We start from the raw sequence: 27,099 nt of genomic DNA, 5'->3' as shown, positions 1-27,099 counted from the left end.
TGTGACCTTCTCTTTTTTAGGCTAGTGAAACAAGAGCCTTGGCCATCCAGGCTTGTAGTAGTAAGTTGCTTATTTTAGTATATGCTTCCCTGTAAAGAGTGAATCTCACCTTGGCTTCCAGAGCACACTGCTGTGAGTGTGCTCCAGGTCAGATTCTGTTCATCACTTAGGTGCGGAGGGCGCAGCTGGAAAGAGCTGGGTGGGGATTCCCAGCTGCTGAACAAAGTCGACTTTGATGTTTACTTTCAACACAAGGCCAAGAAAATCTGGATTCATGTCCTATCTTATCTCCTCATTGAAAAATGAAAAATTAAGAAAACCTGATTTTTTAAAAAGGCACTTTGTCCCAGATAAATGTTTAGTTTTTATTTTGTTTGTTGGTTGGTTGTGATGATTGCTTTGTAGGACATAGTAGAAAGCAGAGTTCTCCAACTTTGGCTGCTTATTAGAGTACTTGAACTTAAAAGAAAATCCAATTAAACTTCCCAGCTGAGTTTAGTGTACATCCAGGTGTGAGAGCTACTTGTATAAAGTATCGGGACATTTTTCTGGAAACTGATGAAAGGAAGAATCTATTAAATTTTACCTACTAATGACCTACTATGCCTACTGTGAAAGTGTTTCTTAGGCCAGGCGCGGTGGCTCACGCCTGTAATCTCAGCACTTTGGGAGGCCGAGGCAGGTGGATTACTTGAGGCCAGGAGTTTGAGATCAGCCTAGTCAACATGGTGAAACTCTGTCTCTACTAAAAATACAAAAATTAGCCAGGCGTGGTGGTGCATGCCTGTGATCCTCACTGCTTGGGAGGCTAAGGCAGAAGAATTGCTTGAACCCAGGAGGCAGAGGTTGTAGTGAGCCGTGATGGCGCCACTGTACTCTAGCCCGGGTGACAGAGCGAGACTCCATCTCAAAAAAAGAAAGAAAGAGAGAAAGCGAGAAAGAGAGAGAGAAAAAGGAAGGAAGGAAGGAAGGAAGGAAGGAAGGAAGGAAGGAGGGAGGGAAGGAAGGAAGGAGTATTTCTTCTTATAAGCAACAAACAAAGTTATGAAGGAAAGAAAAAATGATTTATCTGGTAAAGTGCCTCTCAGACAACAAGAAGACCCCTTTGTTGTGTTGGAGGTAGAGTTTTGAGCTATTATGAATATTCTTAAACATTCCAGTTTTCCTATTATCTGCCCAATTGGAAAAATATGTCTGGTAGCTTTGACATTTTGTTGGATGACAGAACTTATGCCGTTTCATGTCCCTTGACCATTTCACTTTTTTTTTTTAAGTTGCCTTTGACTTTTTTTTCTTTTCTTTTACTCTTCCTACCTGTCAAGGCATGCTCACCATTTAGGAAGTTATCAAGGATCTAAGCTCCTGCAGATGCTTGTTTACCTGTACCCCTGAGGCTAGGGGGCAAAAGGTATCTATTTTCAGACAGATCTGTTGTTAGAATACCTGTCGTCATTCCCATGCTGTCATTATCCTCCACAGGTCCCTAGCAATTGGAACTAAAGCCGGGTATAAGCTGTTTTCTCTGAGTTCTGTGGAGCAGCTGGATCAAGTCCATGGAAGCAGTAAGTGTGTGTGAGAGAGACCCCAGGGATCTGCAGGACAACCAGAGCCTCTTTCTAGGCTTTATTCTGAGGTGCTACCAAGCAGCCTATTTTTCCCTTCCTTAACCGTCAAACTTAGGGAAGTCAAGATTTTTCAGATTTAAATATAAATCATTGCCACCACTTGCTTTAAAACCACAGGCACTTAGTAAGATCTGGCAACAGTTTAAGTAACATTTTCTTTTTATATGAATAAATTATTTGTGTGAAATCATATTACTGAGACTTTTTCACATGCTTATATACACAGTCATTAATTTTTATCGTTGTCAAACCTAAAGAACACTTGTGACATTTTCTTTTCTTTCTTTCTTTTTTTTTTTTTTTTTTTTTGAGACGGAGTCTTGCTCTGTCACCTGGCTGGAGTGCAGTGGCACGATCTTGGCTCACTGCAACCTCCACCTCCTGGGTTCAAGTGATTCTCTTGCCTCAGCCTCCCAAGTAGCTGAGATTACAGGCACATGCCACCAAACCCAGCTAATTTTTATATTTTTAGTAGAAATGGAGTTTTACCATGTTGGCCAGGCTCATTTCCAACTCCTGACCTCGAGTGACCTGCCCACTTCGGCCTCCCAAAGTCCTGGGATTACAGGCATGAGCCGCCTCACCCAGCCACTTGTGACTTATTTTTGCCGTTATATTGGCACCATAAGATACTGATAACATTCATTCAGCTATGGAAGTATCTGTTTGAAGAAGGCAACAGTATCCTGCTTACATAGCCCATGACAATGATGTTGAAGCACATCCAGTGAACACTGTAAATAATTCACTAGAAATGTCACTTCCTTATTTTTTCAGGCTGATAGTTTATGCCATCATAATAGCAAACAATATACAATCTTTCAGTTTCCTGGAAAGAAAGTGGTTCAGTAAATAATATTTTGGACTCCTACTTTATTTGTAAGATGTTATTTTTATTATACCATTCTTGTGAATTTTTTGCTCTATGTCTGTCCCACATTGTTCCCTGTGGGCCTTGTCCAAGTGAAAGAAAGGTACACATATGAAAAGAACGTGCTCAGAAAGACACCAAAGCCGTAACCTTTGTGCTCAGGAGGGTCATTAACTAACTTCCTGAGTCCAGAAGTACTCATCATAATACTGATGTCCAGCTTATTTTCAGCAGGAAAGAGATCCAGGGAGCACAGCAAGATAGGGGGTGGGGGGAGTACAGATTGAACTCTGTTAGTGTCCCCTCCCATGTCGGCACCCCTCTAGCAGGACAAGGAGAATTCTGAAGCAGAGATTCCCAACTGAGAAGTCACACCTTTGAAATCTCTCAGGGAAAGGGTAGATGAAAATTATTCAAACATTCCAAACATGTTTGACAGAGCAAACGGTGGAGCCCTAGGGTCTGGAGGGAGATTCTTCCACTCAGACATCATCAGAGACAGCTGTCTGCCTTTGCTCTGACTTTGCAGTCTAGTCACTAGTGTCTTCTTTTTCTTTTCTTGAGACGGAATCTTGCTTGTCACCCAGGCTGGAGCGCAGTGGTATGATCTCGGCTCACTGCAACCTCTTCCTCCCGGGTTCAGGTGACTCTCATGCCTCAGCCTCCCGAGTAGCTGGGATTACAAGTGTGCACCACCACACCTGGCTAATTTTTAAACTATTTTTAGTAGAGATGGGGTTTTGCCATGTTGGCCAGGCTGGGCTTGAACTCCTGGCCTCAAGTGATTCTCCTGCCTCAGCCTCCCAAAGTGCTGGGATTATAGGCGTGAGCCACCAGGCCAGGCCACTAGTGTTTTCTTCACTTTAGATATTTGGAAAGGACTCTGAAAGTGCTCCCTGGGAGAGGGTAAGAAGTCACCTGGCAGGGTGGGGGGCATGGCGGATCACTGTCAATGCAAGCTCAGAGAGGGCGCCTGGCTGGCAAGACCTGGAGAACCTTTGGAACCTGGCCTGCACCGGGCCCAGTGTCATGGACGCTGGAATCCTTCTTGGAAGTGATCCATCCATGTAACCTCCTGGCCACTTTTCCTCCCAGATGAAATCCCGGACGTCTACATCGTGGAGCGCCTCTTCTCCAGCAGCCTGGTGGTGGTAGTCAGTCACACAAAACCACGGCAAATGAACGTGTATCACTTCAAGAAAGGCACAGAGATCTGTAATTACAGCTACTCCAGCAACATCTTGTCCATAAGGCTGAACCGGCAGGTGAGTGGGGGAAATCTCTCAGGGTTTCAAAGCTTCTGCTAACGGGAACCAGAGAAAAAAGATGGACATCTTTCAAGATCAATGTCTTTAAAACAAGCTGCCAATTCTAATGAGAATTTTAACACTGAGGCCCCGTGTCCTGGGGGTATTGTAAACAGAGTCTACTCCAGGTGCTGGTTATAACCTTGTCTTCCCTGGACCTCTGGCTTATGTTTCCAGAACGTTGGTCCCTGACTCGTAGGCTGCACCCTCTCCTTAGGGTGCAGGTTGGGCACCGCAGGGATGGGTCAGAGCTCTGGGTTGAACAGTCCCATGAGCCACCGCAGGGGCATCTTAAATCAGAGGAGCGACTCTTCTGGTTTTGCCCCAGATAGTGGCATTCACTGCAGATGGTGGGGCAATACCACCAAGCAGGAGACGCCTGAGAGTGAAGTCGGGGCTCCCTGGGTCAGGAAAACCGCCCTTCTCCCACCTCGCCCTCAGCTCTCCTGGAAGGCCCACTATTCCGCCTTGGGTTCTCATTTTTCTTTTTCCCAGCTAACCCTTGAAGACTTCTTCTGTTTTGTAGCATTTTCCTTGTTGAAGGATTATTCTGATCTCAAGTAGGCCATACATTCTCTTTTAAAATATAAATTCTTATTCAGTAAGTATTGGGGGTGTTAGCAGATCTCCTTTTGAATTGCTGGGTTTTCGTTTTGGGTTGTTGTTTTTGTTTTTGAGACAGGGTCTTGCTCTGTTACCCAGGCTGGAATGCAGTAGCACGATCGTGGCTCACTGCAGCCTCCATCTCCCAGGCTCAAGCAATCCTCCCACCTCAACCTCCTGAGTAGCTGGGACTACAGGTGGGCACCACCACGCCTAGCTAATTTTTTTGTGTGTGTTTTTTTATAGCGACAGAGTGTATTCATCTGTTCTCACATTGCTATAAAGAACTACCTGAGACTGGATAATTTATAAAGAAAAGAGGTTTAATTGGCTCTAGGTTCTGTAGGCGGTACAGGAAGCATGGCGGCATCTGCTTCTGGGGAGGGCTCAGGGAGCTTTGACTCACGGCGGAAGGCAAAGCGGGAGCAGGCGTCTTACGTGGCAGGAGCAGGACCAAGAGATGGGTGGGGGGTGCTACCCACTTTTAAACAACCAGGTCTTGTGAGAACTCACTCACTCTACAGTACCAAGGGGGGTGATGGTGCTAAACCATTCATAAGAACTCTGCCCCACCTCCTCCAACACTGAAGATTACAATTCGACATGAGATTTGGGGAGGGACATCGATCCGAACCATGTTACAGTGTTTCCCCATGTTGCCCAGTCTGGCCTCAAACTCCTGGGCTCAAGGATCCTCCTTGGCCTCCCAGAGTGCTGGAATTACAGGCATGAACCACCACACCTGATCAAATTACTGTGAGGACAGGGACTGTCTTGGTGTGTTCACTATGATAAGACCTGGTAGAAAAGACAGTAGATACGTGCTCATAAATATCGATCTCCTGACTGACTGTTAAATAAGTCAATAAACAAAGAGATTCTTTGTGTGACCATGCAGATTTATCTATGTGATTAAGTATTCCCAGAGTGGTTGTTGCATTCATTGAGGATGATGTTTTCTTCTGTCTTTGTATCTGAACCCTTACGTACTAATTCTTTTTTTAACAAATGAGACAAATAAATGCTCTTTAAATTTACGAGAAGGAAGGGATTGTTTCTTTGAGTTGATCAGCTCTTTCCAATGAAAATCCACGTAAGTCCGTCTAAAGCAGTGCAGTGAAAAATAGCTGGAGAAAGAGAAGTGAGGCCTTTTAAGTAGGGAGTAGCAGGAGTAAGAAAGAAAAGAAACCCGCGTTCTTGGCAAGGAGGGAAGGGCAGTTTGAGAGTTTTCTACTTGAAGGCTTCTAGATAAAATTCTTGACTCAAGTGTTTTCTTTGAAATCTGTTGGTAGCAGATTAAGTTCCGCTGCTAAACTTTTTATCCTTGCGTATAACAGTAATCCATATACAAGGTTAAATGTCTGTTTTTGGTACCTGATGATCTTTTTAAGATTGTTTAGGCAAATGATCTATAAAGACCGGAGCCCTCAAATCACATCTATTGTATTTGTTTATATGATTTCTCTCTTTCTGTCTGGTATATTCAGTAGCAAATGGGACAAGGAAGGCCTATTTGAGTGTCCAAGTCTGTTAACTTTTAGGTGCCAGCCTCCCCTTAATATAATATTCATTAACTGTGAGGTTCTCCTCCCCCACCTTCGAAAGAACCCTGATGCACCAGCAACTGTCAGCAATTCATGGCAAAGCCATGAACCAAGATCTAACAGTTCTCGGAACCAAGATCTAACATCAGAACCAAGATGAACATCAGTTCATCGGAACCAAGATCTAACAGTTCTCCCTTCCTTTAGCATTTCTTCTCCGACAAGAATGACTTGAAGCAGGTCTGGGAAGTATTGGGGGTTTGCTTTTCTGAAAACTTTCAGGTTTGGGACTTAACTTTTGGCTTAAGCAACTCAGCTGCTGCAGTCTCTCTTGCCAGGTAGGGATTCTGCGGTGTCCGGCAGGACTGCCCACTCTGGGGAAATGATAAAGGCCCAAGGGCAGTGTGTCTTGCTCTGTAACACTCAGTCTGCTACTTCCTCAGGCCTTTAGACAGCACAGTTTCTTTTTTTAAAAAAAAAAAAAAAAAAGGAAAAAATTGAAGATTTGTATAAGGAGTTATAAGGATCCAAAATCCCCCTTTTATCTTTTTTTTTTTTTTTTTTTTGAGATGGAGTCTCACTCTGTTGCCCAGGCTGGAGTGCAGTCTCAGCTTACTGCAACCTCCACCTCCTGCCTCAGCCTCCCAAGTAGCTGGGACTACAGGCACCCACCACCACACCCGGCTACTTTTTTTGTATTTTTAGTAGAGATGGGGTTTCACCATGTGAGCCAGGCTGGTCTCGATCTCCTGACCTCATGATCCACCCACCTCAGCCTCCCAAAGTGTGGGGATCACAGGCGTGAGCCACCACGCCCAGCCCCAAATCCCTTTTTTCTAAGTATATAGAAAGGAAAGGGCCAAGTGTGGTCCCAGCATTTCAGGAGGCCGAGGCAGGAGGATTGCTTGAGCCCAGGAGTTTGAGACCAGCTTGGGCAACGTAATGAGACCTAGTCTTTACTAGGTCTTTACTATAAAAATAAATTAGCTGGGCATGGTGGCATGTGCCCGTAGGCCTAGCTACTTGGGAGGCTGAGGCAGGAGGATCGTTTAAGCCCAAGAGTTGAAGGCTGCAATGAGCTACGATCATGCTGCTGCATTCCAGCCTGGGTGACACAGCAAGACCCTGTCTCTATAAAAAATAAAAACTTAAAAATGTGAAAAAGGAAGAACACTTAGGAATTGTCATATGTTTCATTTATAGTTAATGTTATTTCTCTTGCATTGAACTGAGGAAATATATTTTATGGAATAAAGACAATAAACCAGGTGTATGATGTATTTAGATTTGCACACTTTTACAGTTCTTTTTCAATCTGCTCCCAGGGACCCTTGCTATCCAGATGGAGGCTGATTGGCTTAAATCCCCTGAGGCCAAATCTATGGTGTTCTAGGGCAGATGCTATAAATATTTGGTAATTGATAAAAGGAGTTATTACTTATAAAACCTAGAAAAGTAGATGAAAGTCAAAGCAACAGACAAGGAGCCGAGTTGAAGGCAAGGCCATGGTTCTGGAGGGGCTGAAAACTGATGGTTAAAAAAGCAATTAGCAGCATCGTGCCCACCCCAGAAGCACGCTCTCACACGAACTAAGACACAGTGCATCCTCGTCCCCTCCCAGTGTTTTCCTTCTGTTTCCCTCTGCGTTTAGTCTTATCTGCAGCCAGCATGAGGGTGACCTGAAATTCAGCTGAGTGGGCCGCAGAGCAGATGGTGCCATCAGAGCTCGTGGGAAAAAAATGCAGATCAGATCAGATGGGCTAGATGTAGACGCTGTTCCTATGAGAGGCATATGTCGAGGCCCCCTATCCCGGGGATTGGCTGTTGGGCTGGGAGGGGACACAAGAGGCTATCAGAAACCTCAGAACAGAAGCAAGCATAGAACCACATAGTTCAAACCACGGCATGTGCTGGCAAAAGGCACAGGGAGTGGATAAGTCAGAGAATATTTCGCAGAGGAACACTCATATTTATCATCAATTTTGAGACCCTGTTAGAAATTTTTGTAACCCTCAACCCCCAGTCTCAGACCTATGACAGAGCCTTAAGTAAAACTGAGAAAGGGCCGGGCACAGTGGCTCATGCTTGTAATCCCAGCACTTTGGGAGGCCGAGACAGGAGGATCTCTTGAGCTCAGGACGGTAGAGGCCAGCCTGGACAACATAGTGAAACCCAGGTCTCTACAAAAAGTACCAAAAATTTAGCCAGGCATGGTGGCGCACACCTGTAGTCCCAGCTACCCGAGAGGCTGGGGTGGGAAAATGAACTGAGCCCCGGAGGTCGAGGCTACAGTGAGCTATAATCCTGCCACTGCACTGCAGCCTGGGTGACAGAACAAGACCCTGTCTCAAAAAAACAAGAAACAAAAAATTGAGAAAGGTGTTTAACTTTTGTTTTTCTGCTTGGTTAACACTGATGACCTTCATCATTCTGAGCCATGGAGAGTCTTCCTGGGGGAACAGCAGGGCAGGCTTTTCCCAGGAGCAGAGCCTGTCTCTTTTGTGTGGTATTTTTTGGTACCTTCCCTTCCAGCTGAGGTTCCCTGGAATAAAAGGAGCTGGCTGAGAGCAGTGGTTCTCGAGCCTCAGTGTGCATCGCAATCACCTGGGTGTTCGTCTAAAAACTTCCCAAACCGGAATCTCCCGGGAGACCCAGGGCTGGCTCCTTGGGCAATTCTGGTGCTCATCCAGGTCTGAGAAACACTGGCCTGGGGGAAGCCAAGCCAGGCATGTGCAGGGGTGGTCGGCAGCTGCTCAGATGTTCAAGGAGCTGCCCGACCAGAAATGCCTTCCTGACACGTCCTCACCAGCACCGAAGTCTGCCCTTGTACTGGCTATGCATTATATTCCTTTAAACACTCAACACATCAACCCTGTGGCCTGTTTTCCCTTAGCTGAGAGCACAGCCATGGGAAGAGGCTCTGAACCTGACAAGCTTTGATTTGGAGAAGAAGAGAAGGGTCTGACAGCAGTGGGGAGAGCAAGCACCAGAGAGAGGAGCCCAGGGAGGACAATAGGGACATGGGACACTGGGGTGTTCACATGAGGGCTGAAGCCCTTCTCCTTTTCCCTTTGCCAGGGCTGCAGACAGCAACCCAAAAGCAGGCCTAGAGGAGAGTCTGAGTAGCAAGAAGTTAGAACTGGTAATTATTCTTATTCAGAGAGGGGTAAAACCTAAGATTTGGTGATAGACAGAAAGCAAAGAAACCCATTTTTGTACAGGTGGGAGCCCTGTGCTATAAACACTGAAAGGCAGCCTGCCAGATGGCCGTGGAAACTAGAGAGGACACATGAAATTGCCTTACATGGCACAGGGGGTCTGATCAGAAAGTGTGCAGAAGTCCTGCCGAATGCAGTGGCTCAGGCCTGTAATCCCAGCACTTTGGGAGGTCGAGGCAGACTGATCACCTGAGGTCAGGAGTTCAAGACCAGCCTGACCAACATGGTGAAACCCCATCTCTACTAAAAATACAAAATTAGCCAGGCATCGTGGCGCATGCCTGTAATCCCAGCTACTCAGGAGGCTGACGCAGGAGAGTTGTTTGAACCCGGGAGGCAGAGGTTGCAGTGAGCTGAGATCGCGCCACTGCACTCCAGCCTGGGTGACAGAGTGAGACTCTGTCTCAAAAAAAAAAAAAAAAACAGTGTTCAGGAATCCCTGTTCTAAGGAAGGGAGGGAGGGAGGGAAGCAGGAAGGAGATAAAAGTATAAACAATCTTAATTTCTAATAAAATTTGTTAAGATCTTGCATTTTATGCTTCTGTTCAGGTGGATAATTATGTATGTGTGTACATCCATAAACATAATCTTCAAAATGCATCATCAAAATTCTCCTTTAGGCTTAGCATCAAGTTAGGACTCATATGAAAGATGAATGATTTGGATTTGGTCAGGGCCTTTGTAAGGAACGGTTTGGTAGACTGATAAGTCTGTGTGATTACAGAGGCTGCTGGTTTGCCTAGAAGAGTCCATTTATATTCACAACATTAAAGACATGAAGCTGTTGAAGACCCTCCTGGATATTCCTGCAAACCCAACAGGTGAGCTCCAAAAATGGAACAAATGACCCTCAAATTTCATGTCCAGGTGCTTCTTTCTCAAACTTTATTTTCCTCCAAATTGCAGACCCGAAACAGTGTTTTCGCTTTTTGAGTCTTAGTGAGGTTTATCTCGAAGCTTTGTCTTAATGGTGGCAGATTCAAATTATGTCAGGCTATGTATGTGTTCTGTAAGGGGGCTGTGTGCCCTTCATGACAGTCCAAGAATAACAACACCCTTTGTCTGGGATCCACATCAACAAATGTGTCAAGGCACGTAAGGTAGACATGTAAAAGATTTCAAGCATCTGATGTTGAAAGGCGTTTACCCCTAATTGTTTTTTGTGGTTCGTTCAGTACAGAGTAGGTGTGATCATTAGAAGCAGGTTTCAACTTGGCGTGTCTGCGTGGCCAGCAAAAAGATAATCTGAACCATAAAGAATGCGTTTTATTATATGGCAAAGAAATCTCTCTACCTTGACGATGTGCTAGGATATTAAATCTTACTGAATTCTCGGGATTTAACACTATTTAATATGTTCCTGGTGTATAAGAAGAGGAATGGTTTGGATTTGTTATATCGAAATAGCAGACGACATTATATGAATTCATCGAGCTAGGAGTAAACAAGAAAGAATTCCTTCGTTGTGTGGTGGGGTGAGGAGTCAGCACACTGGAACAATTTGTACATTTAATGGCTTCACATTTGCAGATTATATTTCAGTTTAGTATCATTGAACAACTGCTTCTATTATATTTCAGTTTAGTGTCATTGAACAACTGCTTCCATTTGCTGTTTCTGAGTTATTTGGCTTTCACTGAATTTCAAGATCTATCTGGGTGCCACCCAAGTCACCTAGACTTTTTGACCCTTGGTTCCCTTATGAATAATATGCATCTCCCAGGGTTGGCTGAGAATTAAAGAAGGTAATGTTTGTGAAAGTGACCAGCACAGGAACCGCCATGCATGAAATACTTCCTATGCCTTCTCTTCATTCCAGTTCTATAAATGACCCTTGGCTGTTGATTTCAGTGCTTTCACATTTCAGCCATGGCAAGAGGATATTTTAAAAGAACAAAGCTAGCCAGGTGCTGTGGCTCACGCCTATAATCGCAGCACATTGGGAGGCCAAGGCAGGTGGATCACCTGAGGTCAGGAGTTCAAGACCAGCATGGCCAACATGGTGAAACCCCATCTCTACTAAAAAAATACAAAAATTAGCTGGGCATGGTGGCGGGCGCCTGTAATCCCAGCTACTTGGGAGACTGAGACAGGAAAATTGCTTGAACCCAGGAGGCGGAGGCTTCAGTGAGCTGAGATTGCACCACTGCACTCTAGCCTGGGCAGTAGAGCAAGACTTTGTCGCAAAAAACAATAAATAAATAAATACATACATAAATAAATAAAAGAACAACGCCATTGAGGCCGTTAAGCAGTTCTGTGAGATAATGACTTTGAAGCATAATTTCTGAAATGGAAGATGGTATGTGAAGAAGCTATGGGTAGTAAGTTTTTCCCTTAGAAATGAGAGGCTGGAATCATCTGGACAAGTATCTATTGCAGACATTCTTTGTGTCTGGCACCATGGTAGGCACCATTAGTGCCAGGAGCCCAAAATCTAGTTGTCACGGGTTCCCTTCCACAGTCTGTCTGAGGTGGTCTGAGACAGGTGCGCCAGCAGCCTTTGGCAGGGGTGGAACCATGTTTAACTCTGGGGTGCGGACACAGTTGAAGGGAGCATGTGCTCTTCCGATCGGGAGTGAGAGGCCCCTGAATCTGCACGGAGGTTGAGGCTGGCAGGGCCTGAGCTGGGCCTTCACGGATTTGGGGAGGGGCGTCGGGCATGCAGAAAGCTAGAAGCTGCCTGTGGCTCTCAGTTTCTCTGAAGAGAGGGGAGTTGAACAAAGTAAATGCCACTTACTCCTCACACCTGTCACACACTTGACCCCCAGAGGACGGGGTTGCTTCAGGACTGGGCACCCTCCCTTATAAACAGATGTTTCTCCCCCCCCCCTTTTTTTTTTTTTTTGAGACAGAGTCTCACTCTGTTGCCCAGGCTGGAGTGAGGTGGTGCAATCTCAGCTCACTGCAACCTCCACCTCCCAGGTTCAAGCGATTCTCCTGCCTCAGCCTCCTGACTAGCTGGGTCTACAGGTGCCCACCACCACACCCGGCTAATTTTTTGTATTTTTAGTAGAGATGGGGGGTTTCTCCATGTTGGCCAGGCTGGTCTTGAACTCCTGTCCTCAAGTGATCCGCCTACCTTAGCCTCCCAAAGTGCTGGAATTACGGGCGTGAGCCAGCACGCCCAGCCACCATTACTCTTATTATTTAGCAAAAATAGTTGTTTTTCTGTAATTCAGAAAACTCACTGGTTGCCTTACTTTCTGCAGCTTAAACAGAGAGAAAATCAGGTTTAAAAGTGCAGGGCTATTTGTGTTCCATGTTAGAGACAGTGTATATTGCTTGTAAAGGGAATCACTTTTATCTCAAGAAAAATTAGAAACAACGGCAGAGACTTTCCCTGTCTCAGATAAAAGAATGCCTCCTTATGAAAGGATCCAGGGATAGGTTGAGTATTTCTTCTGAAAGACCAGGAGCAGGTTGACCAAACTGTGTCTTTTTAGACCTCTGATGTTCTTTGGAGACACAGCCCAAGGTGTTTTAAATGCTACCGTTTGTAATTATCACCTCAACCTCTCCTGACCTCCCTTTCTACTGCAGTAAAATGGAGATGATCATTTTTAGCCTGCAGAGTTGCTACAGCGAGCATTACCTGAGGTCGTGGCCTGGGTGGGCAAAGGTGGGTCCGCCCTGTCCATGCGGGCAGTCAGACTCACTCCCCAGCCAGCTCCGTCCCGTAGGGCAGCCTTGCACAGGTCAGAGCTGTGCTTCAGTGACATGATCAGGTCCTCACTCGGGAACCTTCAGAGGACTGTGTACTGTCAAAATCATGAATATACACTTCCCAGAGGCCAGGAGTCGCCTTCTCTGTTCTCATCCTCTAGTTTATTTTCTGAACGAAGAAATGAGATGGAAACTCTGCCTGTTGATTTTATAAATCCTTGCTAGGTACAGAAGGAAGACAGAATCACTTGTCTAATTGTCTTCAGTACACAAATCCTGAATGCATTTTGACTTCATAAACTACAAATAAATTAGCTACGCAGAGTTCGCCTGTTGCCTCACACTTGGTATCTAACGCAGCTGTAAATTTCCTTCTTTCTGTCTGTTTGTGTCATGCCCATTCCTGTTGTGTCAGAGATTGCAGGCTATTTCCTTTAAAGAGCTTGGCCAGACAGGGGCTCGAAGTTAATTTCCTGCTAGCACAGCAGTCTGCTCTGAGCAGTCAAGGGTGGAAATCTCCATGAAAGTCCTGCCAACTGCAGACCTCCCAGTGTGGAGGAGGTGGTCACAGAGCTGACCACCTTTTATGGGATATTGAGGGAGCATTCTATACCACACAACAATGCAGATCATTGAACAATTCATGGTTTCTTCCCCAGCAAGACCTCTTTCTTGCTTGAAAATGGTAATACAAGTGTTATAAATGCTTCCTTTCTGTAGGAGCATAGGACATTCGCTATACAAAGAAGATTTCTTTCCTTTCTATTTTTGAAAATTGGAAAGCGTAACCTGAGACGTTAATCAACTCAGAGGGAACTGCATTTTATAAATCACTGTTAACTTACCTAAAGTTTGACATGCAATACTTTAAATACCAAGGTGAGAATCATTTAGAATTATGGGACTTCCTTTTAATTTCACTGATGATGCCATTGGTTCTTGAGTTGAGAGCAGGCACTTCTTTTCCAGCTGTAGAAGAATTACAGCCAAATAATTACAGTGGAATTATAGCTGCCAGTGGCTTGTGAAAATATGTGTCAAGTCTATAACAAGTCCAAAAGCCCCATCAGAACCTCATTCCTAGGTAGAAAAAAGACTGGAAGGAAATGTGCTCAGATGTTCAGAACAGTGAAAAGCCTCTGGGTTTTAGAATTGTGGGTGATTTTTTTTCTCCTTATATTTTCTAGGCTTCACAAGTGTTCTACACCATCACTTTTATATTATACAATAATATTTTTAAAGCCCATTTCCTTCCTTAAAAAGGCTTTGTGTGACACCTGTAACAGAAAGAGGAGACTGGCAGAATGGCAACAGCCAAGCTAAGGAAAACTCTTCTTGCTTGCCTTGGGTGGTTCCCAAGATAGGAAGATACATTCATGGAGCTGGTTGGATTTTTCTGACACTTGGGTCATAGGGAAGTCACAGCAGGCTTTTCTGGGGACCTTCATTAAGTCTGTAAGGGTAGGAAGGCAGGATTCCTTGTCTAAATTCAGGTGACTTGGTAGAGGTACGAGCCTGGAGGCAAAACTGTCAAATAAGTGCTATGTGTCAGAGTATGCCTGCCCTTCTCTTATCCTTTGTCCCTTTCTTGTTAGCATCTAGTGTCATCCGGTTCTATAATAGGTATTACAGAAAGTTCAATGTTAGCTTAGAAAGTTTAAACCTTTCTTCCCTTCTGGGAATATTTATATTTTAGCATAAAACTCTGAAGCATAGCTGTAGGTATGCGTCCAAGGCTTCTGCTCCAAGACCGTTTAGCTCTCTCTGCCATAAAGACATGCCCAATATTTCAGAGGGAAGAAGTAAGAAACGAAGGCTTGGCATGTTGGAGTATTAAATCTGGAAAGACCTCTATGTCGTGGTAGCTTTCATTTCACAGACAGGAAACAGGCCGGAAAGAGCCACAAATAACTCGGCCAGAGTTGCATAGTACATAGCAGACCCCAGTCTTGAACCCATGTCCTCAGCCTGTCTCTAACCCAGATAAATATTCCTGAAACACGCCTTAAAATAAAATTTGAAAGTCTTTTTTGAGATATAATTCACATCCTATGCAATTCACCCATTTAAAATGCATGGTTAAATAGCTTTTGGTATATTCACGGAATTGTGTAACCATCACCACAATTAATTTTAGAGCATTTTCATTGCCCCAGAAAGAAACCTTGTACCTCTTAGCCATCACTCCCTCTGCCCCCAGCCATAGGCAACCCCTAATCTACTTTCTATCTCTATTAGATTATGGATTTCTCTATTCTGGACATTTTACAGCAGTAGACTCACATAATATCGGTTCCTTTGTGACTGACTTATTTCACATAGCCTAATGTTTCCAAGGTTCATCTGTGTTGAGGCATGTATCAATACTTTATTTTCCTTGCTGGATAATATTCTATTATAAAAATATGTCACATTTTCTTTATCCATTTATCAGTTGATAACATTTGGGTTATTTCCACTTTTTGACTTATGAATAATGCTGCTATGAACATTAATATACAAATGTTTGTGTTGACATGTCATAATTTCTCTTGTGTATATATGTAGGAGTGGAATTTCTAGGTCATATGAGAACTTTATGTTTAGCTTTTGAAGAACTGCTAAAGGTTCCAGAGCACTGCCCCATTTTACATTCCCACCAGCGGTGCGTCGGGTCCCAGTTTCTCCATATCCTCACCAACATTGTCTTTTTGACTATAGTCATCCTAGTGGTTGTACAGTGATATCTCATCGTGTTTTTAACACAGTCTTTAAAAAAACATGTGCTAGGCTGGGCACAATGGCTCATGCCTGTAATCCCAGCACTTTGGGAGGCTGAGGCAGATGGATCACCTGAGGTCAGGAGTTTGAGACCAGCCTGGCCAACATTGTGAAACCCCGTCTCTACTAAAAATACAAAAATTAGCTGGGTGTGGTGGCAGGCCCCTGTAATCCCAGCTACTCCGCAGGCTGAGACAGGAGAATCACTTGAACCCAAGAGGCGGAGGTTGCAGTGAGCCGAGATTGCACCACTGCACTGCAGCTTGGGCAACAGAGCAAGACTCTGTCTCAAAAAACAAAACAAAACAAAACATGTGCTGAGAAACCTTCAGCAGTTACATACTGCATTTGGAAGGCCTTAACTCTTTAGTTTAGTACTCTAGTCCTTGTAAGATTTCCACAGTCTGCACATCTTTTCTGCCAGCCGCCTCAGCACACAAGCCAACCAGATCTCCCGACAGCCTTCCCCGCGCAGTTTCACAAGGGCTAGAATCCCTTCTGCCTGCCTGGCTGTTCTTGAAATTACATTTGGATGGCAAAGAACTCAGACAGGATGAGGAATTGGGGTTTCCAGAGTAAAACTGGAAAAAAAAAAAAAAAAAGAAAAGAAGAGTTGCCTCTTTCAAGGCTGGGGCCAGAAATGACGTTGTATAGCCAAAGGGGTGGTAGGGCTGCCAGAACGTGCAGTTGAAGGTTTCAGGGCTCGGCCACTTCCTCCCGGAGCTATGCATGGCAAGTGATAAGAGGACAGCCGCGCTGTGGACTCAGCAAAGCCAAAGCAGGAAGTGAGACCTAGGTTCCAACTCGAAATGTTTGCTTTCTTTTTCCTTTGCTCCCCTTCCTCAGCAGATTAGTTAACGTATGTTTCAGCCTGACCTAAAGTTTTTCTTATACTTTTAGAAGAAACCCACTTAATGTACTAACTTGTAATAGACGCCAGTCACCTTTTTTACTTTTTTTTTTTTTTTTTGTAGAAAGATGTTTCTCTTCCATGATCTCAAAGTTTCTGGTAACACTTTGGTTTCTATGGAATTGCTGGAATTCGCTGCTATCATGTGCACCCCTATTAATCTAAACCATTGTTTTGAAAATCCTTTACTTAAATGTTCCCTCCTTGAATCCCCTTATAAATAAAAACAGCTTATGTTGGTTCGATGGTTTGATGGGCTGTTTACTCTTCTGGAATATTGTTGAAGCATTTTAAATCCAAAATGTCCTCTTTATTTAGTTTGCCTCAATGTCTAGGCGCACCATCTTGGCTGCAGACGCAGACCTCAAATGAACTCCTGCCTCCGGAGGTGCCCATTTCCCTTATCAAGGCAGGACATTCGGCTCAGAAATTGCTAAGTTTCTTTTTTTTTTTTTTTTTTTTTTGAGTCAGAGCCTCACTCTGTCACCCAGGCTGGAGTGCAGTGGTGCTATCTTGGTTCACTGCAACCTCCACCTCCGGGTTTAAGCAATTCTCCTACCTCAGCCTCCCGAGTAGCTGGGACTACAGGCACATGCCACCATGCCTGGCTAATTTTTGTATTTTTAATAGAGACAGGGTTTCACTGTGTTGACCAGCCCGGTCTCGAACTCCTGACCTCAGGTGATCCACCTGCCTCGGCCTCCCAAAGTGCTGGGATTACAGGCGTGAGCCACCATGCCTGGCCTAAAATTTCTCAGTTTCTTTTTTTTTTTTTTTTTTTTTTTTTTTTTTGAGGCGGAGTCTCGCTCTGTCACCCAGGCTGGAGTGCAGTGGCGCAATCTCGGCTCACTGCAAGCTCCGCCTCCCGGGTTCCCGCCATTCTCCTGCCTCAGCCTCCCGAGTAGCTGGGACTACAGGCGCCGCCACCACGCCCGGCTAATTTTTTTGTATTTTTAGTAGAGACGGGGTTTCATTGTATTAGCCAGGATGGTCTCGATCTCCTGACCTCGTGATCCGCCCGTCTCGGCCTCCCAAAGTGCTGGGATTACAGGCTTGAGCCACCGCGCCCGGCCAAATTTCTCAGTTTCTAAACAGGTTCTTGGCAGCTCCTCTTCTCCAACTTGAAATTACTGGCCAACAGTATATAATCATCTGCAGAAAGAGCAACATACACTGACCTTTCACAATAGGAAGATTTATTTAAGTTTTGACTAAATCTTTTGTAGCCCTAGAGGATAATGGAATTGGAAGAGAAGTAGATGCTGTTTCAGAGTCCTGGGGTAAAATGTAAAAATGAGCAATATATATACATAATATATACGTGTGTGTGTATATGTATATAGGGAAGTCACAGCAGGCTTTTCTGGGGACCTTCATTAAGTCTGTAAGGGTAGGAAGGCAGGATTCGTGTGTGTGTATATATATGTGTGTGTGTATATATATTTGTGTGTGTGTATATGTGTGTGTGTGTGTGTGTGTGTGTGTATATATATATATATATATATATTTTTTTTTTTTTTTTTTTAAGACAGAGTCTCACTCTGTAGCCCAGGCTAGAATTCAATGGCACAATCTCCACTCACTGCAACCTCTGCCTCCCGGGTTCAAGTGATTCTCCTGCCTCAGCCTCCCAAGTAGCTGGGACTATAGGCGTGCACCACCATGCCCAGCTACTTTTTGTATTTTTAGTAGAGATGGGGTTTCACCATGTTGGCCATAGAACTCCTGACCTCAAGTGATCTGCCCACCTCAAAGTGGTGGAATTACAGGCGTGAGCCACTGCACCCGGCAAGTCTCATTGTTTCACTGTAGCAAGGACACAACCAGTGTTAAATCAGGAGGTCTTCCCCTGTGAATTGGCTTTATTGGAACCCTTTGATCAGAAGAATCATCAGTGGAAAGCAGTTGTCCACAAAGCTATTCCTCCCCTTGCCAGTAGGTGGCACTGTAACTGTACTGTTTTCAGATGCCCTCTCCAGCCGTGCACTCTCTCCCTTGGCCCCAGATTTCTCATGTCCTGTTTCTTCTTTGCCAGGTCTATGTGCTCTCTCTATCAACCATTCCAATTCTTACTTGGCCTATCCTGGAAGCCTGACTTCAGGGGAGATTGTGCTTTATGATGGAAACTCCCTGGTAAGTTGACAGTGACCTGGCTGAGCCAACCCACCTGCCTTGGCTGTGTGGTCATGGAAGGAGATAGATAAGGACACCCTGCCGCGGGGGGCTGGAGGCGGTGGGGGTAAGCAATACTGGGGGAGTCGTTCAAGAGAAGGTGATGCTATTTCCCCTCGGGCTTGCTGTCAACATCACCATGAGCCAGCCGGCCAGGCCAAGTCAGACATCTGCAGCATAATGAAAAACCACTTGCCAGCAGGGGGCCAGTTGTCTGCCTGAATGTGTCACGCTGTCCCATGCCACAGCCTGAGACAGTGTGCAGGTGTTTCATATTCCCTGCCCTCTGGTCTCTGAGGCAGCCCTGAGCAGGACAGGATTGCTGTGGGAAGTCCCCTAAACATGGGTGCAGGGCACGCCTGCGACGGCATCACACTGCGTCAGCTGCTCAGTTCGTGGCCACCTTCCCAAGGGCAGGAAAAGGGAAGGAAATGGAGTGGCCTTTGAAGCCGAATCTTGATTCACCAGAAAATGATGCACAGCTTACATGCACATGGCCTGGGGAACAGAGGAAGAGACAGGGAGCTGGGCAAAGGAGGGAGAAAGGAGAAAAGAGGAAGGGTGAAATCCACCTCCCCTCTTCCACATCTTCAGTATCCATTTTGCCTTTTCACCAACAGAAAACAGTCTGCACTATTGCTGCCCACGAGGGGACACTGGCTGCCATCACCTTCAATGCCTCGGGCTCCAAACTAGCAAGTGCGTCTGAAAAAGTGAGTCCACTCCCACCAACGCCTCCGTCTGGGGTTCGCTGGATGGCTCCTGCCATGCCCAGGGCTGGGATGGAACGAGCCTGGTGACATGAAGACTGACTGGTCTCTGGGCCCACTCAGAATTTGTTTCAGACGGAGAATTTCTGGCCTCTGCATGTGTGCTATATGCATGCATTTGTTAATTCAATAATTCAATAGGCCAGGGGCCTGCACTATGCAAGATACAAGACACTTTGCATGAAAATTCGTGGTCTTACGAAGAAATGTACATGCACATCAGCCGTAGAGACAGACAGATGCTACACCTTATAAACACAGTACAGTGCAAACCAAACGCTTTACTTTGCTATTTAGAGAAACTGACGTCTTCTGCCTGGAATAATCAGAGAAAGTGATCAAATCGAATTTTTTTTTTTTTTTTTTTTTTTTTTAATTTTGAGATGGAGTCTGGCTCTGTCACCCAGGCTGGAGTGCAATGGCACGATCCCGGCTCACTGCAAGCTCCGCCTCCCAGGTTTAAGCAATTCTCCTGCCTCAGCCTCCCGAGTAGCTGGGATTACAGGCACATGCTGCCACGCCTGGCTAATTTTTTGTATTTTAGTAGAGACAGGGTTTCACTGTTGCCCAGGCCGGTCTTGAATTCCTGAGCTCAGAAAATCCACCCGGCTTGGCCTCCCAAAGTGCTAGGATGACACCATGCCCAGCCTCAAACTGAAATTCTAAGAAACCAGAGCAGTTGGGCGAACACACACACACAGACACACACACACACACACACACCAGCCTTGGGCACAGGTGGAAAGGAAAAGGTAGACAGCGGGTGTTTAAAACATTTTCCAGGAATTGTTGATATGGAACATAAATAAAAATGCCTCTACGCTCAACACGGTGTGCTTCCTCAGAGACAGATGTTCAAAACCAGTAAAACAAACTCCTCTCTGAAGGGGCATCACTGTGTGAAACCATTAACGGTTATGAAATGTCCACCTGCTTTCTTTTCCAGGGCACAGTCATCCGGGTGTTCTCTGTCCCTGACGGGCAAAAGCTCTATGAGTTCCGGAGAGGGATGAAAAGGTCTGTGTTCAGTGTCAAACCCATTTTAAAGTCCCCGCAGAAGTCCCGCAGGGGCCGCTGGCAGCTGTCTAGGGAGAGGACAGAGAGTGGCTCTGTGCCCTCCACTCACCTGGAGGAAGTGTAACTACTCTCCCAGGTAATTGACTTGCAGGCTTTACTTAGGGTTCGGCAACACTGAAAGCCGAGATGCTGTTTTAACGCAGTTCAGCCATGAGAGTCCCTTTTTGATGTGTGTGTGGGCGGCCGGCACAGGAGAAATGAGAGAGCCAGGGAGTCACAGTCCAAAAATAATTTCTGATTTCCTTCCATGGAAATAAAGGACCATGTAAAGTGTGACTGTTTGGGATCTTATTGGATGTAGGTTTGCAGCCAGATCGGTGCACAGAGCAACCGGAAGATTCCAAGATGCCAGGCACAGTTCCTCCCTTCTGCTGACAGAGGCAGGGCTATACCTTGTTTCTTCTCACATAAATAAGACTATGGGCCGGGCGCGGTGGCTCACGCCTGTAATCCCAGCACTTCGGGAGGCCGAGGCAGGCGGATCACCTGAGGTCAGTAAGGAGTTCAAGACCAGCCTGACCAACATGTTGAAACCCCGTCTGTACTAAAAATATAAAAATCAGCTGGGCGTGGTGGTGTGTGCCTGTAATCCCAGCTACTTGGGAGGCTGAGGCAAGAGAATCGCTTGAGCCCAGGAGGTGGAGGTTACAGTGAGTTGAGATCAAGCCACTGTACTCCAGCCTGGGCAACAGAGCGAGACTCTGTCTCAAAAATAAATAAATAAAATAAAATAAAAAAGACTATGACCCTTTGTGAATCTTTCTGACATTGATTTCTAAATATGGGCACCACAATGTATAAGGGATTTGGGGCTACCTAGGCTCTTCAGGACACATCTAATTTTCTTTTTTTTTTTTTTTTTTTTTTTTTTGAGACTGAGTCTGGCTCTGTCGCCCAGGCTGGAGTGCAGTGGCCGGATCTCAGCTCACTGCAAGCTCTGCCTCCCGGGTTTACGCCATTCTCCTGCCTCAGCCTCCCGAGTAGCTGGGACCACAGGCGCCCGCCACTTCGCCTGGCTAGTTTTTTGTATTTTTTTAGTAGAGATGGGGTTTCACCGTGTTAGCCAGGATGGTCTTGATCTCCTGACCTCGTGATCCGCCCGTCTCGGCCTCCCAAAGTGCTGGGATTACAGGCTTGAGCCACCGCGCCCGGCCTCTAATTTTCTTATAAAGCTGATCTCTGAGCTATAAGGCCGTAACTCTCATTTCTGTAGCTCACGGGCCCATGTGTTGCTGTGTTTCTAGGTATGTGACAATCAGCTCTCTAGTGTTCAGTATGGACTCACAATTCCTCTGCGCCTCCAGTAACACCGAGACGGTACACATCTTCAAGCTGGAGCAGGTCACCAACAGGCAAGTACTGCACAGGGTGCCAAATGCTCATTAAATGAAAGGAGTCAGGCCCTGGCTCTTCTGCCGGCATGAATGATCTCTTTTCTTTCTCAACACCCTGATCTTGGCTTTACTTGGGGCTTCACCTAAGTGATGGAGTGTGTTAGCAAAACTTTGGGGGCATAATGCACATAAGCAAAAAACTGGGAGCCACCCACGTGAGTCCACGTCCAGCTCTGCCTCTTAGGAGCCAGGAGATCCTGGGAAGATAATTTAGATCCATGTCCTTCAGTTTCCTCATCTGCAAAACAAACCTAACGGTAGTATATGCATCTGAGGCTTGTTGCGAGGATTAAATGAGTCTGCAGATCTCAAAGCGTTTAGCATTGTGCCTGGCACATAGTAAGCACTAAGAAGCGTCAGCTAATGTAGCTGTAAATATAGCAATATATTTATTTATCATCGCTGCCAGCACCACCGCTGAGTGCTTGGGAAACACCTGCAATTTCTCAGGGCTTAAGAAGCTGTCTGAAAAGTGAAAGAAAAGCCTAAAAAGTGGATAAAATCTGTAGGGAAAGAGTAAAAAGAACTTCAGGGCAAACAATGAGCTTTGGGTTTCACCTGTGCAGAATGGGGGCTGGAAAGTTCTGGAAAGACTGAGGAGTGGGAAGGGAGCAGCCCCCAGTGTTTCATACCCCACGGTGGGGGGCAAGGATTCTAAAGAAAGAGTGCTTTGAAAACGTTACCCCAACCTGCAGGGAAAGGCAGGATCAGGACAGAAAGCCTACTATATCTGGGGAGTTGGTTGTTGGTACCCTTGGATGGAGTTTCAGAAGAGGAAGGTATAGAGGCCGGGCACTGTGTCACACTGATACATGCTAACACATACATAACAGGGGCCAGGCACCGTATCATGCTGATACATGCTAACACATACATAACAGAGGCCAGGCGCCGTATCACACTGATACATGCTAACACATACATAACAAAGGCCAGGCGCCGTATCACGCTGATACATGCTAACACATACATAACAGAGGCCAGGCGCCGTATCACACTGATACATGCTAACACATACGTAACAGGGGCCAGGCGCCGTATCACGCTGGTACATGCTAACACATACGTAATGGGCCAGGTGCCGTATCACACTGATACATGCTAACACATACGTAACAGAGGCCAGGCGCCGTATCATACTGATACATGCTAACACATACATAACAGAGGCCAGGCGCCATATCATGCTGATACACACACATACATGACAGTCCAGGCACTGTATCACACTGATACATGCTAACATACATGTAACAAAGGCCAGGCACCATATTATGCTGATACATACCAATACATACATGAGAGAGGCTGGGCACCATATCACACTGACACATGCTAACACATACATGACACAGGCAGGTACCAATGCCCACTAGCGCAATGGAGGCAGCAGTGGAGTGAGGGCTGGCCACGTACGGAAGCCGGTGTTAGAGTGTAGCCAATGGTATGTGTCATCATTTCCCACTGCCACAGCAACAAATGACCACAACTTAAGGGCTTCAAACAGCCACATTCATTCATTTATTTATTTATTTTAAGACAGGGTCTCCCTCTGTTGCCCAACCTCCACCTCCCGGGTTCAAGCAATTCTCTGCCTCAGCCTCTCGAGTAGCTGGGATTACAGGCACCTGCCACCACACCCAGCTAATTTTTGTATTTTTAGTAGAGATGGGGTTTCACAATGTTGGCCAGGCTGGTCTCGAACTCCTGACCTTATGATCCACCCGCCTCAGCCTCCCAAAGTGCTGGGACTACAGGCAAACAGCCACATTTATGATCTCATAGTTCTGCAGCCAAAAGCCCAGAATGGCAGGACTGGGTCTTCTTCTCAGCGTGACACAAGGCTGAAAGGGAGGTGTCAAGATTTCTCTAACTTGCCCTTCTGCCATCTTTTTCTGCCACCAGTTGGAGAAAGCTCTGTTTTTAAAGGCACGTGTGATTAGAGAAAGCCCATGCTGTCTGAGGTCACCTGAGGCATGTCACATATCACAGCCACGGGACTGATGTCTCTTCGTCTCTAGAATCCTTGTCCCCCGCCCCCCCACCCCCCGTGGTGTATGAAATACTGGGGGCTGCTCCCTTCTCACTCCTCTGTCTTTCCAGAACTTTCCAACCCCCAATCTGCACAGATGTAACCTAAAGCTCATTGTTTGCCCTGAGGTTCTTTTTACTATTTCCCTGAAGATTATATCCACTTTTTAGGCTTTTCTTTCACTTTTCAGACAGCTTCTTAAGCCCTGGTCTTTTTGGAGCCTTAATTCATCATCTGTTGTCGTGGGTTTGAGCACGGGAGGGCAGCTGAGCTGTTAAGATGCTGTTCAACCCCAAGGTTCCATGAGTGAATGATCCCAATTGCTGCTGCAGCCCCGCCTCCACCGGGGATTATCATCAGAGATTCATTTCCCACTCCAGGCTCTGCCGTTTCTGTCTGTGAGCACAGGTCACCAGGAGCAGAACCTCCAAGTTGTTCTGGGTTCTCCGCTCAACCTGTCCATGGGGTGTTCATATGTCCCTGGCAGTTACGGCTCACATGTGCCTCCCCCAGCCTATCTACGGAGTATTCATATGTACCCGGCAGTTACGGCTCACACGCGCCTCTTCAGCCCTGCTTTGCTGGCCAGGGCCCTTAGCCATGTCTTCGGCACCTCGTGCTGGTCCAGCCGTTACTCTTACATTTGGTCTGACTTTCCAGTGTCTTTCAACCAATACCAATCCACCCTGTATCATCTTGCTGATTAATCTTCTGAAAACGTCCCTTTGAACATGACACCTCCTCCTCAGACACCTTTATTCCCCTTTGAGCTCGGGAATGGAATCCCAGCTCCTCCCTGCCCCGCTGAGTCAGACCTGCCGCAGAGCCCAGCAGCCACCACCCGCAGAACCTCCTCCCTTCCTCCAGCCGCAGAGACACCGTCCCCTAAAACAGCACATGCCGCGTGCCAGGCTCCATGCTCAGCCCTCAGCCTCCTTAGTTGGGAGGTTGTGATGATGATTCCTGTTTCCCAAATGAGGAAATCTGGACACGGAAACGTTAAGGAACCTCATCCGCCTCTCCCCTCCTCTGTGGTCTGAACTAGCTCTGCCTGGACCATCTGTGCAGCACCACATATTAACTGCTCACGTTGTTTTTCTTTGTATACACCCGTGCTCTCTCAACCTGGAATGCAGACCGTACACCTCTTTGTAAACCCCAGCCTGGAGCACAGGGCTGTGGGACAGTCGGTACGGGGATGTCTCAGGATGCTTGGGATCACAGAATCCTAGCAGTGCACCTAGCGTAGTCACTTTCAGATGAGAACATGAAGGCCCAGAGAGGTTCGTCCGAAGACCCCCCAGCCCACTGGTAGCAGAGTAAAGAATACCTCCCGGGGCTCTGAGCTGCAGCGTGAGCTTCCCACCAGGACCTAATCCTGCAGACAAGCAGCCTCTCAGCAGTTGCCTGCTCCTGGGAACTCACATGGCAGCCCTGGTCCTCATTGTGCCACCCTCTGTGTGGGGCAGAGCTGGGGGTTGTCTCCCACCAACAGAACGGTCACCCCCTTTGTCTGGCAGAGGCCTTGGGATGAAGTTCCACGACTGCAGGCGACATCCCAGGCCCCTTTGCATGATCTCCATCATTACGCATGCTGGGTACCTGGGTGACTCCAGGGTTATCTACAATCAAACACCACCCAAAGTTTCTTGCCCGGAGGTTTGCTACCCACTCAGTCTGGCTCAGGAGGCCTTCACGTTGAGATCTGTCTGTTCTTCCATGAGCCCAGCACAGTCCGGAGCTCATTTAATGGCACCGGGATATCGAGTCCATCTCACTCTCTACCCCAGCTCTCTTCTAGAAATCTAGAATCAGACTAGTCATCAGATAAGCCTTCTTTAATAGGGGAAAGCAGTAGCATTGGGAACCTTATAACAGCTTTACAATGGCTCTTCTGAAGAACAAACAAGCCCTTGATGCTCTTTAGTTATTGCCAGAATAATACATCTTGGATTGTTCTCAGTGGGCAGAACATTAGCTAAGGCACAGTCTCTCCCTGCTGTGGCGAGTGTGGCTAATGACGCTTGGGTGTGGAGATTCCTGGGTGTGTGTGGGGCCTGCAGCCCAGTCCCAGCATTGTCTGTGCATTACTCCCTAGTCGACCAGAAGAGACTTCGACCTGGAGTGGCTACATGGGAAAGATGTTCATGGCTGCTACCAACTACCTCCCAACCCAGGTGTCCGACATGATGCATCAGGACAGGGCCTTTGCCACCGCACGCTTGAACTTCTCCGGGCAGAGGAACATCTGTACCCTCTCAACGTACGTATAGTGCCACCCACTCTAAACAAGACCACGCTTTCATCAGTCTATTTCTCCAAAGCACAAAAATCCCCAAACCTGAAAAGAAAGAGAAAACTTGCCCCAGGCTGGGCACGGTGGCTCACATCTGTAATGCCAGCACTTTGGGAGACCAAGGCAGGCAGATCACCTGAGGTCAGGAGTTTGAGACCAGCCTGGCCAATGTGGTGAAATCCCGTCTCTAGTAAAAATACAAAAATTAGCCGGGTGTGGTGGTGCGCACCTGTAGTCTCAGCTACTTGGGAGGCTGAGGCAAGAGAATCGCTTGAACCCAGGAAGTGGAGGTTGCAGTGAGCCGAGATTGTGCCACTGCACTCCAGCCTGGGTGACAGAGTAAGACTCCATCTCAAAAAAGAAAAAGAAAACTTGCCCCAAAGGAAGAGTGAGCAGAATCAAACCCCTGCTATTGCCATCTGACTTCAATACGGATTCTCAGGGGGCAGCTAGAAGTTGGCATGGGAATTTTAACCTGCTGGTTATAACGACGCTGTCTTAAAAACAATTCTTATTTTTCTGTAATTATGTAAAAAGCCTCCAGGTCTGTTTTCTAGTTTCAGACTCCTATGGGGCTGACATATGTTTTAAGAAGTTGAAAGGAGTTTATTCAAAAGTTGAACATTTTAAAAATTTCACAAAACCTACCAGCAAAGACAGTGAGCCAGTCATCCATTTACCCGCTTTCTGTCTTGGTTAGGGGCAGAGACACATGTCAGAGGGAGACTGAGTCCCATGTAGGGCGCTAATGTGTTCGCTAGCTACTGCTTTTCACAGGGTTACAACATCTACACTCATTTGCCTCATCCACACTATTGCGTTCAAAGACAAGAAATAATCCTGAAAGTAGATCC

General features: G+C 46.3%; 1 protein-coding gene across 2 annotated transcripts in view; it reads left to right on the top strand.

Annotated features, from left to right (window-relative positions):
* Positions 1 to 27,099, top strand: part of WIPI1 (WD repeat domain, phosphoinositide interacting 1) — a 38,150-nt gene that overhangs the window by 3,080 nt on the left and 7,971 nt on the right. Inside the window, exons 2-9 of one of the 2 annotated variants that reach the window (XR_012426063.1) lie at positions 1,480 to 1,562; positions 3,592 to 3,761; positions 9,893 to 9,989; positions 18,540 to 18,637; positions 19,297 to 19,389; positions 20,393 to 20,599; positions 21,768 to 21,875; positions 26,048 to 26,212. Coding sequence is in view for 1 of the 2 variants with exons in the window: in XM_015438763.3 (XP_015294249.2) it covers positions 1,480 to 1,562; positions 3,592 to 3,761; positions 9,893 to 9,989; positions 18,540 to 18,637; positions 19,297 to 19,389; positions 20,393 to 20,463; positions 21,768 to 21,875; positions 26,048 to 26,212 (885 nt within the window). In the remaining variant the exon portion in view is untranslated. The remainder of the gene's footprint in view (positions 1 to 1,479; positions 1,563 to 3,591; positions 3,762 to 9,892; positions 9,990 to 18,539; positions 18,638 to 19,296; positions 19,390 to 20,392; positions 20,600 to 21,767; positions 21,876 to 26,047; positions 26,213 to 27,099) is intronic. The other variant, XM_015438763.3, reaches the window with a different exon arrangement.

The sequence above is a fragment of the Macaca fascicularis genome, chromosome 16 (genome assembly GCF_037993035.2).
Source record: "Macaca fascicularis isolate 582-1 chromosome 16, T2T-MFA8v1.1".
NCBI lineage: Eukaryota > Metazoa > Chordata > Mammalia > Primates > Cercopithecidae > Macaca > Macaca fascicularis.
Note: the sequence above shows the minus strand (reverse complement) of the source record. Positions and strands in the feature narration are given on the sequence as shown.